Here is a 20,482-nt window from a genome sequence, read left to right as displayed (position 1 = left end):
TTTAGTTGATGCGCTTGATCTAAACCACTCTCACTGGCAGATCTGTGGTCAAAAAAGAAACGGTATTGGCTGTTTTTTTATATAAAGGGGAGGAGCTTCTTTATGTCCTGTTCTGTCTTCATGCTTCAGTTGAGATTACGTCAAATTTCGAATAAAATGTTCACATTTCAAAGCACTTCACGACTTGTTTAAAACAAACCGATGATTTGTTTGTTGGTGCTTAGAAGCACAGGCTACCCAGAAAAATGGGGGTGGAGACTATTAGCTCAAGCTGTAGTCACACTGTACTTTTCACTCCATTCATATCTTGCAAACACCATGCAAAAAGCGATCTTGTTCAAAAGTTTGCTGCGTTCCAAAGTTTAATCTTAGTGAACTATGACCTGCAAATTCATGTTATGTAGATATGTGAGACATCTAGGAAAAAAAATGTGTGAGAAAGTCTTAACCTGACCTTTTTGTACAGAAATTTAGAAGTGTCACATCATCTTGTTTAATCTCGTCCTGTTTTTCAGCACCATCCGAATAAATTCCACATTTGGCTTTCATTCATTGGGTCTAGTCCCCTATATGGCCCATTTTCACTGAGTGGTATGGTACGGTACAGTACGGGTCGGTGAGGGTGACCTTTATCAGGCTTGTGTTTCCACTGCCAAAATTGTACCAATGGTGGGCGTGGTGTTTGACAGTGGTGTTCATCTTTTAAGACAAACAAAGGAAATTTTTTTTTCAGCTTCTCCTAGCTTTTTGGCGCTTCACTGTCACATTTGTCTGTTTCTGAAAGGATCGGATGTCAGAAGCACTTCAATAATCATGCGCATGTTATTATCATTAGCTCAAGAAGTTCGTTATTTCAAAATATAGATGCGGAGCGAGTGCACGCAAGCTCTCTAGAGAAAGTGAAGCCGCTCGCGCTTTTAGACAGCTTTGTAAAACAACAATGATGAGAAATTGAGGGGGATGAGAAATTGAGAAATTAACGAAGATGAGAAAAAAAGTTTTAGGCTGGATATGTATATTAGATTTGGAATGATCCGATTGGCTAGTTAGTGATTAGTGATAGGGATCAGCTGTAGTTAATTCTATAATGTGCTCCTTTCGAAATTAGTTTGTGAAACTTCACTACGATGTAAGGACTCAGCTGTGTATTTAAAAATGATGGTTCCTTTGTTTTAATCTCCAGGCATGTGCATGAGCTAGTGACATATCTCTGTAAACCAATAGCATTCAGCTGTTTGTCTCACTCCGCCTTTTAACACCCTTTTGTTGTGCTAGGTACCCTTTGCAAAGGGTACCCAAAAAGTGCTACGGCACGGAAACTGCCATAAAAGCATACCGACCAATTTTGTTCATCCAATTTACCTATAGCGCATGTCTTTGGACTGTGGGGGAAACCCGGAGCACCCTAAGGAAACCCACGTGAACACAGGGAACATGCAAACTCCACACAGAAATGCCTTCTGGTGCAGCCGGGACACGAACCAGCAACCTTCTTGCTGTGAGGAGACAGTGCTAACGACTAAGCCACCGTGCCGCCCCACATTTGGCTTTCATTGGATTAAAAAAGTGTTTTTGTTTACACCCAACAAAAAGGGTTTTTACAGTATAAAATGAAAAATGGCATCCTTGTTATGGAAACATTTGGGGACACAGTGTGAAAGGGAGATAGATCTTTTAATGGGTGTCAAAACATTTCAATATCATTCCAGTCTCCTCTTGGGTGAGATGCTGGATCAATTCAGAGGGCTTCTGGTCACACACACACAGGAAACATTTGGTTTTCTATTCATGATAGACTTGAAGATACACCAAGGGACGAGATACACCGGTTCTGAACCTGCTAAATGTATGCCGCCTTCCCAGCATGTCCTGTGTTATTATGCCCCTGGGTCCCTAATCAATAATTAAGCATAACATGTTTATTTATGCCCACAGACCAGACAAACAATAGAAAATCCACAGTCAGCATGGCCCATTAGCATTTTTCTGAACCTCGGTTTCCTTTTTACAACTGTAGACGCGTGATTAATAATAACAATGCATGCAAATACAGTCTTTTGATTTATAATGCATGACACCCAGGGGGCAGGGGCATTGCTCAGGTGTGTCACCAGACTGATTAGCCATTCACACACACTCGACAAAACACCATTCTTGAATGTTGCGTTGCAGAAAGCGCTGCAACATAACGAAACAAGAGCCAATCGGTATTCACATGGTAAAAATGCCAACGAGTATAACAGAATGAATGAATAAAATAAGTCACACACACACACACCGTTGGAGCTAGACAAGGGAATTGAGCTGAAGAGGCAATCAAATACCTCTGCCTTTTCTCTCTGCTTCTCTCCCCCCTTCTTATTCCCCCCTGGTGGAAATTGAGCAGTTCTACGAGCACTATTGATTGAGGGCTGAAGTGCTTGTCGGCAGCAGATGAGGCCCGAGCTGCCTGCTACATTAGCCTTAGGCAGGATGGGACTTAAGTGCTAGGGTAAGACAGGCAGGGAAAAGCAGGGCAGGGTGTGAGATGGGGGCAGCATGGCAAAGGGTTGTGTGGACCAAATAATTTCCTTGAGCTTGGTTAGGAAAGCACTGCCATTAATGAATGGAAATATGAGGAATTGGCTTGAAATTCTGCAGAATTGATCAAAGCAAAATCTAAACTGACAGGAATTCCTTTTAGAGGGTTCGAAGTTGCACCTAAAACTTGCCCTTTTCCATTATATGTTGGCCCAGCCTGATCTCACGAGAAAACGTAAGTATTTTACGTGTTGTCAGTTTAGTGGCTAATTCGTACAAGTTCAGTCGTACGAAATTGTACGATTTTAAAAAGGAGGCGTGGCATCTAACCCCACCCATAAACCCAACCGTCATTGGGGGATGAGCAAATCATACTAAATTGTACGAATTAGATCATACGAATTAGCCACTAAATCAAAAAGTTACGAATTGCTGTGAGATTGTGTTGGTTGGCCTTTAGACCAGAATGTGATGGTGTGAACATTAGCTGTTTCCATCCTAAGGTGCGAATTAGATTTATGAGCAAAACTGAAATATCCAGCCTGATCTCATGAGGAAACACAACTATTTTCAGTTTAGTGGCTAATTCGAACAAGTTCAGTCATACAAAAATGTATGATTTTAAAAAGGCATAGCAAAGAGCAAAGAGGTATGGCACCCAACTCCGCCCCTAAACCCAACCGTCATTGGGTGATAAGCAAATCGTACTTAATTGTATGAATGAGATTGTATGAATTCATATGAATTAGCTACTAAATTGAAAGGTTACAAATTGCCTTGAGATTGTGTTGGAATATCGCATAAAACATTTAAGAATATAGCACCATTTCCATCCAATGAGTCACAGAGAACAAAATGGTCACTTCCTGATAAACTGGCACCAAATTCCAGAAAGAAATAGTTGCTGCTTTAGAAAATGGCACTGTGGGCCTGTTTTCTTATATAATAAATGACTTTCATCCTGGAAGACGAAACACAATGTGGTTTTTGCAAGTGTGACACCATTGATAATACTAAACCACTTTGATGCCAGACTTTGTTAGAATGACCAAGGGATTTTTCAAATGCCTGTTAAATGCTTTCTCTCCCCACCAATTTTTGTTATCACATGATCTGTTAAAACAAAATCACATTATTATTTTTTTGATGTGCATGCCGGAATGTATTTGCTAAATGTTTTTCCATCAGTTTTATGTTCCAAAACATACAGTATTCCACTCAGCGCATTTTCAAAATGCATGTGCATCTTGGCATTTCCATAAAGCAATTTTCATGCAATTTTTAAAAATGTGCATAAAAATAGCTGGATGGAAGCCTAGCTATTGTTATCCAAACCCTGGTGTGCATATTTTGGTACAGAATGTATATTTGATGTTTGGTTTCCCTGTATTTTTGTTCTTCTTTTATCAGGAAAAAAATTTGTTTACAGTATTGCCAACTATTTTCAATGAAAAGGTGCTAAGCTCTGGCCTAAATGTCACTAGATTAGGTCATGCGTCAATTTGCATATTACTGACGTCATCACGCTCTACCGTTTCAGTTAATAGACTATGATTAATAAAGGGGTATTTATATTAGCACTACGCTTTATATAAGCATGTCAACATAGCTAAATTTATTGCTGTTTGATTACAGTATATCAATTTAGATGTAAAGTTAAGTTGCAGTAATCTCACTAAAATATCTGACTGTGAACAAGAAAAGAATAAATGGTCAAATAAAATTGTTAAAATAAAGGAGAAGCAGATTGCTTTCACTGTACAATGGAAATACCTCACTCTCCCGGTGCCAAATCATTTGCCGTCGGTACACAGAGGGGTGATCTGCTCTCAGGCTGCAGGTGGAAGAGACTGCTGCCGCCTGTCAGTGCTCTGAGGAGCTCGTTGAGAGGAGTAGGGATGGTATGGACACAATAAAAATAATATAAAATCTCCAGTAACACACAAAAAAGTCACTAGATGTGCCGCTAGTCGCTTTTTTAAAAAGTCACTATATATAGCGACAAAATCGCTAAGTTGGCAACACTGTTTGTGTATTGCAGAGGTCAATATTGTCATGGTTTTAAATGTCTACTGAGACCTAGTGGTGAGGATGTAGCTTCAACCTCTTCATTTTGCATTCAATCTGGTCACACTTAAATATTAAACTATTATAACTATCACTAATTATGACTTTGCCTCCATTACCACATAATTTCTGCTTAATTTATGGTAGTAGTTATGTTTAGGTATGGTAGGACTGGGGCTGTAGAATACGATCCAGCAGTATATGTTAACAATTTTGTACATTACAGGGTATTTAACTGTAATGTGAACTGTATTTTACAGTAGGACAGATATGTAGTATGTTTAAAGTAGCAATTTAACAATTTCAGTATATTTTACAGTAAAGATACTGTAAAAACATATACAGCAAGATAAATGGTGCTGTAAATGTAACAGTACAGTATTTTTGCTGTAATTGATTTACAGTAAGTTACTTGCAAACTGCTGCCAGTAAGATACTGTAGATTCTACAGGAAATTGTTAACATTGTACCAGTAAACAGCAAATATCTTGTACATATGAGGTAATAAGACACTAGTTATTACTAAGAATGGGTATCTAAACTAAAGTGTTCATAAAAAAATATCAGAAGCATTTCTTTGGATGTAAATTGTTACTGAATTGAAAAACAGGTAACACTTTACAATAATTAATGTTAATTAATGCATTAACTAACATAAAGAAACAATCAACAATACATTTATTACAGTATGTGTTCATACTTGTTAGTAAATGAAAATAAAGTTGTTCATTGTGTTCATATTAACTCATGGTGCAGTAACTAATGTTAACAAGCATACATTTCGATGTTAATAAATGTTAAATTATGATTAATAAATGCTGTAAAAAAAAAATAGCACACTGGGAGGGTCTATCAAATCAAAGTTTGGATCATCAAAACCAGCATCGCTTCCAGTGTCTTGTGTCAGTGCTCTTGTGTGTGTGAAGGACAGTGGACTCGAGCGGCTGTGCTGTCAGTCTGCTGCCGGACTGCAGGTATGTGCATAGACAGGCTCTACATCATCTTAAGTGGCTCTTTAGGTGTAGACAGAGATTAATGAGCGCCGACCGCTCCAGCTGGGTGCACAGAAGAGCAGACGGTCAGCAGCCTGACACACATTCACAGGGGACGAGGAGTGAGCCAAAGAATGGAGGAACGAGGAGGGGGGACCATTCTGACCTATTCCAAAAACATCTACTGGAAACTAGAAAGATAAGGAGGATGAAGATGGTCAAACTAACAGCTCTCTCCTCTCCAGTGCTCAACAAAGCTATTGATTTTATTTTTGGATGGATCTTTCTTTTTTCACTCCTAGTGAGCAGAGAATAGACAGATGATCAAAAACAACATTAATGTTTAATTACTCTGTCTCTCACCAAGAAACAGTGGGGATACAGCATATATATATATATATATATATATATATATATATATATATATATATATATATATATATATATATATATATATATATATATATATATATAAAAAAGGTGATAGAGGGTTACATTGTTTTTTGTTTGTTTTTTAACAATAAATGAGTTACGGTTTTCAATCAATCTACAACTTATGTGTGCTTTAATGTGGTTAATTGTCTGTACGTCACGCACTCACATATGGTTGAAGGCAAAATTATTTTCCCTCCTGTGAAAGATAATGGAAAGATTTTTTTCATTTCCAACGATAAATTTTGAAATATAATACTTTTAATAAGTAATTTCTAAACTTATTGTTTTGTTCTTCCTCATGATGACAGTACATCATAGTTTACAAGTTATTTTAAAAAATCCTATTATCCAGCTTAAAGTGTAATTTAAAAGCTAAAACAAACAAAAAATTCTGGAAGACTAATAACTAAAAAACAACAAAAAAAGGAGACTGATAACATTGACCTTAATATATATATACACACACACACAGTTGAAGTCAGAATTATTAGCCCCCCTGTTGACTCCAATGACTCAAATAACTTATTAATAAAGTCTTCTGGAATGGCAAAGAAAGTGTTCTTGCAGGACTCCCAGAGTTCATCAAGATTCTTTGGATTCATCCTCAATACCTCCTCCTACATCTTGTTTCAGACATGCTCAATAATGTTCATGTCTGGTAACTGGACTGGCCAATCCTGGAGCCCCTTGATCTCCTTTGCCTTCAGGAACTTTGATGTGGAGGCTGAAGTATGAGAAGGAGCGCTATCCTGCTGAAGAATTTGCCCTCTCCTGTGGTTTATCATGTAATAGCAGCACAAATAAATCTGCAGATCTCTCGCACACCCCCATACTGAATGTAACCCCAAACCATGATTTTTCCTTCGTCAAACTTGACTAATTTCTATGAGAATCTTGGGTTTATGCGGGTTGCAATAGGTCTTCTGCAGTACTTGTGATGATTGGGATGTTTTGAAACAGTTAACCGTTTTAAAATGAATTTGTTAAGCATGCTAGTTTTTTTTTTGCCATCTGTTAATTTTGTGTGAAACAACAAAAAATATCCACAATTTGCTCTGCATAGGCTTCTTGGCTGATTCTTTAGTACTGCACAATACTTTTTAGTGGTTAAAAATCCCCTAAGTAATTCTTGAGAGACATACATTCTGAATACTAACATCCTAATTACACAGGACTTCCTTCAGTTGAATTAGCGATTGTTCATCAAACTAACTGGCTAATTTTGAAAATACACAATTTACAGCATCCCTAGCTCTTATGCACCCATAAGGAAGAAGTGTTTGACATGAATGCATAAGATATGTTTAAAGAGTGTTTAAAAGATCCGGTCAACTTTTAAATAGTGAGAATACAGTTTATATAAACTGCTGAAAGCTGACCCACCAGTTCATATACAAAAAACACAAATTCTGATTATTTGTATGTAGCCATCTTGAATGAGCTTGAATTGAATTGTTTTTTGTTTTTCTGTGTGTCTTGCAACACAGCATCTCTGTTAAAAGCAAATGGATTGGAAGAGCTCTGTGATCTCTGGTGTGCAGGACACCCTAAAACACCAACTGCATGATAATTACAGAGAAGTGTGTGTGTGTGTGTGTGTGTGTGTGTGAGAGAGAGTTGGACAGAGAGGAAAAACACAGCGATAGACAGAAGGACGAGGACAGATGAAGATGGAAAGATAAAGAATGAGGGTGTGAAAGATGGCTGAAGGGGACAAAGGCTAATCTTACTGATAAAAACAAACAGAAACCAATCAAAAGAAAGACAGGTCATGTGAGCGCAGCAAAAACACACACTGAAGATATGGACAAAATCAAACTGTGGTTTGAGATGTGGCAAGTACAGTAAATTCTGTATTACAGGAAATGTAATCATGCAAAATTATAGAAAATTGGGTTAAACTGTGGCACAGTTGGTAGTGCTGTTGCCTCACAGCAAGTAGGTCGCTGGTTTGAGGCCCAGCAGGGTCAGTTGGCATTTCTGTGTGGAGTTTGCATGTTCGCCCCGTGTTGGCTTGGGCTTCCTCTGGGTGCTCCGGTTTCCCCAACAGTCCAAAGACATGCGGTACAGGTGAATTGGATAAGCTAAATTGTTCGTAGTGTATGTATGTGTCTCCTGGTCCTCCAGGTTGGGGGTTGAGCGTTTAGCTAACAACCCACCTTATAAAAACTAGATGTTATGAAACACCAATATTGTGCTGCTAATTATCAACTTCGATATGAATGGCCCTGGGAGTAACTAAGTAATTATTGAATAATATTAATACTATTATTATTCTCATTATTATTGTAGTTGGTCTAAAATTGTCAAATGCTACACTAATATTTTATTCTATCATGTTGATTTACACATTTGTTTGTCAAAACTTTCATTTTCAGACCAGGATTAATCAAGCCTTTGTCTGCCCCTCCATAGACATCGTGTTTTGCTTATTCAGTAGTCAATATTCGAAGTGAATTTAAAATGTTTTTAAAATTGTCCTACAACAAGAATAGATGTTGTTCAACAGTTTTAGGACGACTTTGATGAAAGGTAAAGATCAAATTTGGGTAAGTTCAGGCCCGGATTAAGATTTCAGAGGCCCCTGGGCACAATGTCTTGTAGGGCCCCCTACCTGGCCACAGCGCTGTAGTTAAATTAAAAAATAAGATTGATATATTTTTTTAATAAAATTAATCTATAATGTATTGCCCGCATTTTAAAAATAAATGATATAGTACATATATTTCTAGTCTACAAAGATTTTACTTATTTTTAAAAGCATTTAAAGCATACTTTGAAAAAAAAAAACTAATAAAACTAGTGAAAATTAATGGATTTTAATATACTAGTTCACGTTCACTGAAGCAGTACCAAAATTTATATTTAAGGGTATTTTTAATGTATAACTTCTATAAATGTTTAATGCATAGAATTTGGATATAACACCTCTCCAGTCTAGTTCTATGAATCTGAGTCTTCCATAATACACACACTTATTAATGATTCGTACTTGTTGTCCTCGTGATGAAGAGGTAAAATCTGATATGTTGTGGGGAAAAAAAAGAACGTGTTCATCAGACGCTGGATTCGAACCGGGTTCATGATCGATCGCGTCAAAACATGTTGCCATGCGCTTTATGAGCTACGCCACTCACGTTGCCGTCATTTGCGCTCTTTAGTTATGGTGTCTCTGTCAACCAAGCGGTGATGGGTGGAAATGACTCAACTAGCTTATTCCAACGAGGTGCGTTATTTGCACTTAGCTAAAATAGACACTCCAAAATCTGCATTTTTTTTCCCTCTTGCAGGGACCCCAAGTGCGCACGGGCCCCTGGGCCTGTGCCCATAAGGCCCATTGGTTAATCCGGCCCTGGGTAAGATACTTAAAAAAATAATAGATTACAAATGACTGATTACTACTGGAAATTGTAATCTATTTACATTACTAATTACTTCATGTAAAAAGTAATCAGATTACTAATTACTTCACTTTGAAGTTACTTCTAAAACATAAAATATACCTATAACCATACAAAATAAACTGCAGCTCTTTCAGTAATTTAATATTCACTGAAAAACATTACAATGGATGGATCACAGTAGCTTGATATATTTAAAAGACTTAAAGAGTTCCCCCTAAAGCTTCAAATTCTTTCATCATTCACTTGTTCTAATCCTGGTTGTCTTTTTTTTAAACAGTAACACTTGAGTTTAAAGCTGTTGAAAGTTTTTTAGAGACTGGACATAGACTCTATTTCACAGCAATAGATTTGTTTTTACGCTCAATGAAATCAAAGTAATGTCTGTATTTCCAACTGAAGAAGCAGCCGCTCTCGTCAGCAGTCATTTCAGCTCACGTTCCACCAATTTAAAAGCACATGATTATTAACTGATGTTGCAGCAAAAAACATGATTTAAAAGAAGCATTTTTTCTTCTAAAAACTATATTTGTAACGCAAGAAACACAATTACATTGACTTTAGTAACTGTAATCAAATTACACAAATTTTAAATGTAATTCATTACATTACGGTGTTCCTCAAAAATGTCTTTAGAAGCAACGTGTTACTGTGGAACACGTTACTCCCAACTCTGGTGATGATCCACTTCAAATGGTGACTACTGAATATTTTAAGGCGATAGTCACTGACTGAAACACTAAACTTTATTCTGTGTACTAACATGGTGCAAAAACCAATGTTAACATGGAGAAGCTCATGCATTGTCATAAAGAATTGCATGATAAGTTTCATATAATCATTTATCATATAATGATTTCATATAATTCATTAATCATGATTCATTAATTCATTCATTTTCTTTTCGGCTTAGTCCTTTTATTAATCAGGGGTCGCCACAGCGGAATGAACCGCCAACTTATCCAGCACGATTTTACGCAGCGGATGCCCTTCCAGCCACAACCCATCTCTAGGAACATCCATACACTCATACATACAGACATACACTACGGACAATTTAGCCTACCCAATTCACCTGTACTGCATATGTCTTTGGACTGTGGGGGAAACCGGAGCACCTGGAGGAAACCCACGCGAACGCAGGGAGAACATGCAAACTCCACACAGAAACGCCAACTGACCCAGCCGAGGCTCGAACCATCTTGCTGTGAGGCGACAGCACTACCTACTGCGCCACTGCGTCGCCCATTAATCATGATTATAGTGCCTAATTTATATATAACGATATGATAATTTATATACAAAGATACTACGCCGCATCTGAAAATAGTCCCTAGCAAGGTAACTAGTTAACAGTGCTGCATAATATCATTGTGCCTGCTACAGCCATGGCACGGCAGCAAAGTTCCTTGATTATTTCACCAAAATAATACACTACATGCCAAAGGTATTGTCATTGATCCCAGCTGTAAGAGCAGCAAATAATAACTTGACTTCTGGTTGATCATTTGGAAAAGTGGCAGAAGGAAGAATTTTCTGATGAATCATCTGTTGATCTGCATCCCAATCATCACACACACTGCAGTAGACCTATTGGAACACGCATGGACCCAAGATTCTCAAAGAAATCAGTCAAGTTTGGTGAAGGAAAAATCATAGTTTGGGGTTACATTCAGTATAGGGGTGTGCGAGAGATCTGCAGAGTGGATGGCAACATCAACAGCCTGAGGTATCAAGAAATTTGTGTTGCCTATTATAAACCACAGGAGAGGGCAAATTCTTCAGCAGGATAGTGCTCCTTCTTATACATCAGCCTCCACATCAAAGTTCCTGAAAGCAAAGAAGGTCAAGGTGTACCAGGATTGGCCAGCCCAATCCCCAGACACAAACATTATTGAGCATGTGTGGGGTAAGATGGAGGAGGCATTAAAGATAATTCCAAAGAAGACTTTTGTCTAAGCACTGTCAAACCTTACTGTGCTAATTAAATCTTTAAAAATCAAGGCATGATCATATTTTATTTGGTAAAATAAGCGTAATCTATAATCATATAAACTACTTCTGATACCAAATGATCAACTAGAGGTCAAGTTATTATTTATTGTTTCTAAAACTTGGAAAGGTGACAAGACTTTTGTCAGTTAGTGTATACTTCCTAGCCATATCCACCTAGAAAATAGCATCTTTTCATTTTCTGTCAGTCTTAGTACACGATTTATGCTTTAAATAGTAAAATCATCCAAAATCTTTTAAGCCAGATGCTAATGGTCTAATCCGGTTCAATAATTTATGCGAAGCTAAGCTAAAAGTGCTCTCGCCAGATCTGAAGATCATCTGAATGAATTCAGAAATGGTATTCAACTGTTTAACTCTCTAGGGAATATGTAAAAAAAAAGCCTATTTACAAAAAAGTGGAGTGTTCCTTTAAATTTGATCTGCATATTTAAGCTTGTATTTTCTCACATTGAGAATATTCACTAATTATTTTTAAGGTACCTGGTTGCAAACAATTTATATGGGCTGAATTTAATCAATCGACTTAAATTTAGTAATGTTCTACTTAATTTGTTTGTTTAAATTCAGCCCATATTAATTGTTTGCAACCACTTACCTTAAGAAAATTGAGTAAATCCAACTAATCATTTTTTTAAAGATGTCTCCATCTCCATCGCTCTCCTGTCCTGCCATTTTAACTTCGAGCCAACAGGCGGTGAATAATACAGATAGTGATCTTCAGCTCTGAAAGAGTCACATTTAATAAACCGTCTGCCGACTGTACAATCAATCGACAGCTGAGCCTCACGATGGACCACAAATCTCCACCTCGGCCCCCTCCTGATGTACACAAGCTGTGCTGAACCGAGACGGGCCAACATGTCACACACCGTGAGCTCATTCCAGACTCCTTCCATGTAGTTGAGCGCTTCATTACAGTCTGGATGGGGTGACTGATTCAGCACAGTCCATTTCTGATGGGTTTCTCCTTTGTTGTTTATATAATCCATCAGTGAGAGCGTTCACGGTGCGTGCATGTATCATGTCATACAACACATATATCTACACGCCTGTGCACTCCAGTAGGATGGAATAAGAAAGTGGAAGCCTAATTCAGTTTCCAAGTGCAGAGCTTGAATAGTAAAAACTCAAGAGAATTTACATCTCTATGAAAATATTCATATGTTTTTTAATTTAGAGAATCCTGATATAATTACTAAATGATTCCTTGTGGTTTTCTGCCTTTAATTTTTTTCCAACACTGTGCCACAAATCTTTTGCATTAAAACATAAAATAAACCCTTTTAAAGGATGTGTAAGGATTATAAAGCGGGGAAAATAAGCATTGAACCCGTCACCATTTTACTTTACATTTTACATATTTCTAAAGGTGCTGCTTACTTGAAATTTTCACCGGATGCTGGTAATAACCAAAAAAATCTATACATTCAGAGAAAACAAATCTAATTAGTTTACAAATTAAGTTATGTGTAATAAAATGAAATTACACAGGGAAAAAGTATTGAACACATGAAGAAAGGGAGTGAAAGCCCAGACAGCAGCTGAAATCTCTCAGTATTTATAAAGCAAACCTCTGTCCTTCCTCAGTGTAAATGAATATTAGCTGCTTCAGTCCAACATCTATATTATCAGGATGATGAAGATGAGACCAGGGTGGACATTAGCAAGACAATGATCCAAAACACAGGCAAGGAAACTCTTAAATGCTTTCAGAGAAAGAAAATCAAGCTGTAGAATGGCCCAGCCAATCACTTGACTTGAATCCAATAGAGAATACAAAATAGATTTTTGCACAAATGTATTCTCATAGCTGGATAAAGTTCTGATTGAACCACTGAAGGCACATGGTCTGTTTTAAGGATATTTTTTGTTACCTTTCTGGCCTTCGAATAAGATGAGATGAGACAGGATAAAACGGCTCTCAGATTTCACCTAGAATATCTTAATTTGTGTTCCAAAGACTAATGAAGGTCTCAGGGGTCTGTATTGCCATAAGGGACATGAGTAATTAACATAATCTTAGTTTTTGGATGAACTAACCCTTAATTAAGTAGCCTTTTGTTTTTCTTTGCGTGTTTCTTGGCATCTGTTGCCCACTCATCAGCACTCACCTAAGCGGGTATCTCTCTCCAGGGTCTCGTCCCAGGTGGAAGATGAGTGGCTGCATGGTGTGCTCCTGTTGAGTGTGTGTGGTGACACCAGGAACCTCCTGGCCAGGGCAGAAGTTTATACCCTGTTTGGAAAGCAAGATAATATTGATGTCTCTATTTTCTAAATGTGTCCTATTTATGAAAATGTATCTATGGATATGCTTCAAGTACTTTATAATGTTTTATTTTTTTGACATGGTGAAACTGAAAGCTCATTCAACCATTACTCCAGTGTTTATCCAGTCATATTATCCATCAAAAATCATGTGGCGGATCAAAGAAACGGTGGTATACACTCATTTAAACAAGAATAAATAAATAAAAGCTGATGATGAACAAAAAGATTTAACTAGATTTCATTAGTAAGTTTGAGAAGTTTGAGCATTTCACAATATTATTGTTTTTACTGTCCTTAAAAGGTCATGAAACCCCTCGCTTTCAAGTCAAAAATGCTTCATGATGGGCGTGGAGCTCTGTGAGCAGAGCAGGAGTGGGCATGGCTGGCAGAGCAGGGGGAAAAGAGTGGAGTGAACAACTGTCAGTCGGCTCACAAAATGACACACAAACTGCGAGGAGACCCATGATTTTATAGTTTATAAAGTCAAAATGCAAAGAAATAAACAGTATGTAATTTAATGTCCTGCTACCTTTGTTATTCGATATTTCATATTCACTTAACCACAATTTGTTATATCATCATGAAGATAATCATGAAGATAATCATGTTGGAGAAATGGAGAAGTTAAAATGGTCATGCCCAACTGAGTCTGGTTTCTCTCAAGGTTTTTTCTTCACTTCGCCAATTAGTGAAGTTTTTTTTCCCTCTCCGCTGTTGCCACTGGCTTGCATGGTTTGGGATCTGTAGAGCTGCGCATCGTTGGATTTGCTCTTCAGTGTTTGGACTGTCAGTAGTGACCACACTGAACTGAGCTAAACTGAACTGAACTTAAACTCTACAAACTGAACTACACTGTTCCAATTTACTATGACCTTTTATGTGAAGCTGCTTTGACACAATCTACATTGTAAAAGCGCTATACAAATAAAGGTGAATTGAATTGAAGTATATAAACACTATAAATGAGGAGGACTTCTCTCCTCCTGAATCCCCGGGTCTGAATGCAGACACAGTGGATAGCAGGGCAGCAGGTCTCTTGCCCTATCAATTTCAACCACTAGCCCTGCCGGAGGATTTTAAACATAAGCGAACACAGCAGCACGGATATAGGCGATGTGCCTGAATGGTAACAAACTCAACTAATAAAAGACAAAGTCCGCCATTCTCTAATTCTTGTACAGCTCTCTCGACAAAAATGCTTGCTGCAAACAAACAGCTTTGCTGTATCGGCCCTGAAAGTGTTAGGTTTGCTAGCAGAATGTACTTTGGGTATATGTGTGTGCATTTGTTTGCATGTGGGTGTGTCGTTTTACACGTGTGTTACAGGTACGAACGGCATTGGAGGATCCGCATTTGAGATTCAGCGTTTAAAAGCAGAGCCCAAACTGCAATGGCGATCTCTCTCTCTCTTGCTCCTTTTCTATCTCGCGCGCTTTCACTCCCACTCTCTTTTGCGAGGACTAATCTGAGAGAATGTGTTTTTCTTTTTGTTGGTTTGTGTTAAATGCTCTTGTCTAAAATCTTTTGAGGTTTGAAATTGCAATGTGTTTGCTTGTGAACTCGTCCAGTTAACAGATACCTGTTTGAGTGATACCTCGGAGAGGGTGTAGAAGTGAGAAAGTCGCGTGATATACAGTACATATACAACACCGAGATTCATTTTTGCATTATTCCATTAGGTTCAGGAGAGTGTGCTGTTTTGTGCATGTTTTGTTTTTAAGTTAGAGTAGTTTAGGTAAAGACGTTTGGTACGTTGAAGATGTTTCTTTTCATGTTTTTCTTTTAATATTTAGTTTGTTTAATACATTTAGAGGGTTTTCTTATATTTATTTCTTTAATTTACGCACCTCTAATTACCTCCTCTCCAACTGGTAATTTATCATTTATTTATTGTAAATATTTTTCTTTTTACTGTACAATATATTTCCACTGGAAGTATGGGCAATAAATAATTGCAGTGATATTAGGTTTTCAGTTGTTTCTTTCTCCATTCATTTGTCACACACACACTAAACTATTATTTAGTTATGTCAAATACACTTAGTTTAATATTATCATCTAAAAGGACGTAACAACAGCATCACGAGGAAAACCATGCAGAAAATCCCGTGGATCATGGAAACAAACAAATATGAAACTTCATAAACGGCTAAATATTGCATGCCATGCATGGACGTGGTCTCACAGCTCAGCAGGTCTACCTTGTGGGATCATATATATAGTTGAAGTCAGAAATATTTGCCCCCCTGAATTATTAGCCCTCCTGTTTATTTTATGCCACAATTTCTATTTAACGGAGAGAAGATTTTTTTCAACACATTTCTAAACATAATAGTTTTAATAACTCATTTCTAATAACTGATTTATTTTATCTTTGCCATGATGACAGTAAACAATATTTGACAAGATATTTTTCAAGACACTTCCATACAGCTTAAAGTGACATTTAAAGGCTTAACTAGGTTAATTAGGTTAACTAGGCAGGTTAAGGTAAATAGTTAAGTTATTGTATAACGATGGTTTGTTCTGTAGACAGTCGGAAAAAAAATGAGCTCAAAGGGGCTAATAATTTTAACCTTAAAATGGTTCATAAAAAACTGCTTTTATTCTAGCCAAAATAAAACAAATAAGACTTTTCCAGAAGAAAAAATATTATCAGGCATACTGTTAAAATTTCCTTGCTCTGTAAAACATTATTTGGGAAATATTTTAAAAAGGAAAAAAAAAAGGGGGGCTAATAATTCTGACTTCAACTGTAAGGGATTTTTCTACAGTATAAAATGTAACTATATTTGCAAGTGTGTGTGTGTGTGTGTGTGTGTGTGTGTGTGTGTGTGTGTTTGTGTGATCTTCTCATAGCTAGAGGCTATCGTGAATTTACCTGCCAAAGTCTGCAGGGTTTTATTTATCCTGTTGTGCCCTGTGGGAACCGGGAAGTGAGATGAGTGTCTTCTAAATGAGCAGTGTCCTGATATTCTGCTGTGTTCTCCACAACAGCATATGTTTGAGGGGTCATTTATAAGGGGGCTTGTGACTACATAAAAGACTGTGCTGTGTCACCCAGGGATTGGGCAGCAAGCTGTGGCGCGCACACACATTTTTCGTGGTAGCGCAGGGTCCCGTATGATCTGGCCTGCGACTTGCTCTCTGTCTTTTGAAGCATTCAATGCGCACTGATCTTACAGGCATGAAACAGTCCAAATCCCACAAGGTTTGGAAAGAGTGCTTCAGCCTGCGCCCAAGGAGCAAAGGCAACAGCGCTCCTATTAATAATGCAGCGCGGGCGGCTCTGTGCTGCTGCTGAAAAACGAGAGCAGGTTAGCATGCTGAAAGAAACAGCAAGGGGGCCAAATGGATCACCCATGAAAAATGTGCTCGAACATCAAATAACTTGGATTGGGTGATGCTCAGAAATAAAAAAAGCTTTCTTAAAATATCCTGGATTAAGATGCCATTCGCAACCAATTGAAATTCTGTAAAATTAAGTTTCTATTATAACAGGATTCATAATTAGATATAAATTAATGGGAAACTGAAATCTCAGATTATAGAATGGGTGAAAATTTGCCCAAACAAAGCTTAATTTGTAGGGGTGTAATGATAGACTCAAGTGGCGATTTGATATGTATAAATATTTATTCATGTGTTGTATAAATAAATAAATAATAAAAGAGATTTCAATTAATTATTTATTAATACTTCTAAATCATATTTGACCCTGGAACACAGAAACAGTCACAATTTATTAAAATTCTGATTTATCCATGATCTGAAACCTGAATAAATACTACTACTACTACTACTAATAATAATAATAATAATAAATTTAAAATATTACAATATTTGTAGTCCAGGGTCACATAATATAATATAATATTAATTATAATATGATATAAGTGCAATAGTCATTAATGTACAATTAGTAGAATCATTTCAAATACAAACTTGATAGTACGACTTAGAAATGTAACAACTGTTCTTAAATTAAAGATAGCAGTTTTCAACTGGTTTGGTCATAAGGAAAGTGTTTAGCATGTTCAGGCCAAAATTCCAAAGTTCTAGGTTCGATTGGTGCTTCTCCAAGGACAAAATCCTGTAGGAATGTTTACATGGACACTAATTATCCGAATTTAATACGATTAAGACAATACTCTGATTAAGAGACTATCATGTAAACAGCGATTTTTGATGACCTTAATCCGGCCAGTCATACACAAACTAAACAGAATTAAGACATGTGGAGTAAGCTGATTTTAGTTGCATTATTGAAGTGCAGTAATTTGAGACAAGATGGCGGTGCGGTCACTTTGCGAGGCTCAGCGTCTCTCTAGTTTCTGCAATTTTGCAGTATTATTCCTGCTCATTTCGGGTCTGTTTTTTGTGCAGAACAGCAGTGCCTTTACATCGTACACCCGACTGGAGATCTTGGATATTGGTTTGTGCATTCCAGACAGTTTTATTAGCAATCTTCGACTCATCCCGGAGATCACCAGAACACCCGGGCCTGAGCGCCCTACCCGGCCGGGCGGAAGTGCTCGAAGGCGGCGTAGAAAACGTAAACAAAGACAGGGGAAGCGCGGCGGGCTAAGAGCTAGGCTAAAGCTAACACCACACCGGCTCTCTTTACCCAGCATCTTTCTCGCCAATGTACGGTCACTGGTGAACAAAATAGATGAGATTCGACTGCGCATCAACCACAGCAAAAGATTATGGAACTGTAATGTCACGATTTTCACAGAAACATGGCTAAACAGCGGGATACTAGACAATGCTGTATCGCTAACTGAGCATCAAACATTCCAAGCAGACAGAACGGCGGATGACTCCGGTAAGACCAGAGGCGGAGGATTATGCATTTATATTAACAAAGCTTGGTGCACAAACTCTGTCGTTGTTGGGAGACATTGCTCTGTTAACCTGGAATTTCTAATGGTTAAATGTAGACCGTTTCATCTGCCACGGGAGTTCACCTCCACCATAATAACTGCTGCCTATATTCCTCCCGATGCTGATGCCAAGCTTGCTATGAATGAACTTCATGCAGCCATCAGCAAACAACAGACTGCTCACCCGGAGGCTGCTTTTATTGTTGTGGGGGATTTTAATTACTCAAACTTAAAGACAGTGCTCCCCAAATTCCATCAAAACATTTTCAAGCCACACAAGGGGAAACAAAACTTTAGACCAAGTTTACACAAACATGGCTGAAGCATACGCTGTGACCCCCCTCCCCCACTTGGGTCAATCAGATCACCTTTCTTTGTTTCTCACCCCCAAGTACTCACCCCTCATCAACCATGTGAAGCCATCAGCAAGGACCATCAAAGTGTGGCCAGCGGGGGTGGACTCTACACTCCAGGACAGGTTTGAACACACAGACTGGAGTATGTTTGCTTCCCAGGCTACATGTGGCTCTCACACAGACATTGACAGTTACACTTCCTCTGTTCTGGAATATATCAACACAACTATAGACAGTGTTACAACCCAGAAACAGATCAAAGATCAAGATGAACAAGGAGGTGCGCCTCCTGCTGAAGGCACGCAACACTGCCTTCAGATCAGGGGATGCACAGACCTACAGCACTTCCAGGGCTAATCTGAAGAGAGGCATCAAAAGGGCGAAGCACTGTTACAAGCTAAAGCTAGAGCAGCACTTTTCCAACTCTGATCCTCGGCGCATGTGGCAGGGCATCCAGGTCATCAGCAACTACAAACCCAGCCAGTCTTGGTGAACTTCTACCGCTGCACAAAAGAAAGCATCCTGACCAAATGCGTCACAGTCTGGTATGGAAGCTGCTCTGTTGCAGAACGTAAGGCACTGCAGCGGGTGGTGAAAACTCCCCAACGCATCACAGGGACTACACTGCCAGCCATTGAGGACATCTAGAAGAAACACTGTCTGCGCAGAGCACGCAGTATTCTTAAGGACACCTCTCACCCTGCTCACAGACTGTTTTCTCTCCTGCCTTCCAGCAGGCGCTTCAGGCTCCCCTGGACAAAAACCAGCAGACTGAGGAACAGCTTTTTCCCCAGAGCTGGCTTCCTTTTGAACTCTGCCCCTCACTGACTCTTTTGCCCCCCCAATACACCCCCCACACTCCTCTAACTTATACTCCTCACAATCACTGCACTATTTAACATTTGCACATTTAAAGTTTGCACATATTCATTGCACTGATTCATTTATTTGAACTGTACATACCCACTGCACATGGACATTTGTAATTATGTTTATCTATCTGCACACTCCTGATTATTAATAGCATCCTGTACATATATTAATTTATTGTAAATCGCTGTTCATAGCTAATACAACCTGTATATAATGTTCATAGTACATCCATCTGTAAATATTACCATAGTTTTTCTATAACTGCACTTTATAACTTATACCTGTATCCTGCACTTGCTGCTATTGCACTGCTGGTTAGATCAAAACTGCATTTCATTGCCTTGTACTTGTACATGTGTAATGACAATAAAGTTGAATCTAATCTAATCTAATCTAATCTACAGACATAAAAACACCGCAATCAAACTATTACCATCGTGTTGGATTTGCGTACATTTTGCGACAGGATAGCCTATACACACACGGCTGTTTGACACTATATTATTTTTTTATTGCATTAAAACACAAATACAATTAGGAAAAATTTATAATAAAAATTATAAAAATAAATAAATTTTTAAACAAAATAGACACACAAACACAGCCCAAAAAATAAAATTTATCAAAAATAAATAAAAATTACTTCTAATAATTAATTTATTTAAATA

General features: G+C 38.0%; 1 protein-coding gene across 1 annotated transcript in view; it reads right to left on the bottom strand.

Moving 5' to 3' along the window:
* galns (galactosamine (N-acetyl)-6-sulfatase) overlaps positions 1 to 20,482 on the bottom strand; it is an 82,968-nt gene that overhangs the window by 15,862 nt on the left and 46,624 nt on the right. The window contains exon 12 of the mRNA XM_056462166.1: positions 13,543 to 13,664. Coding sequence (XP_056318141.1) covers positions 13,543 to 13,664 — 122 coding nt within the window. The remainder of the gene's footprint in view (positions 1 to 13,542; positions 13,665 to 20,482) is intronic.

Source organism: Danio aesculapii, chromosome 7, assembly GCF_903798145.1.
Source record: "Danio aesculapii chromosome 7, fDanAes4.1, whole genome shotgun sequence".
In the NCBI taxonomy this organism is placed as follows: Eukaryota; Metazoa; Chordata; class Actinopteri; order Cypriniformes; family Danionidae; genus Danio; species Danio aesculapii.
The sequence above is the reverse complement of the archived record's forward strand: the minus strand, read 5'-3'. Positions and strand labels throughout refer to the sequence as shown.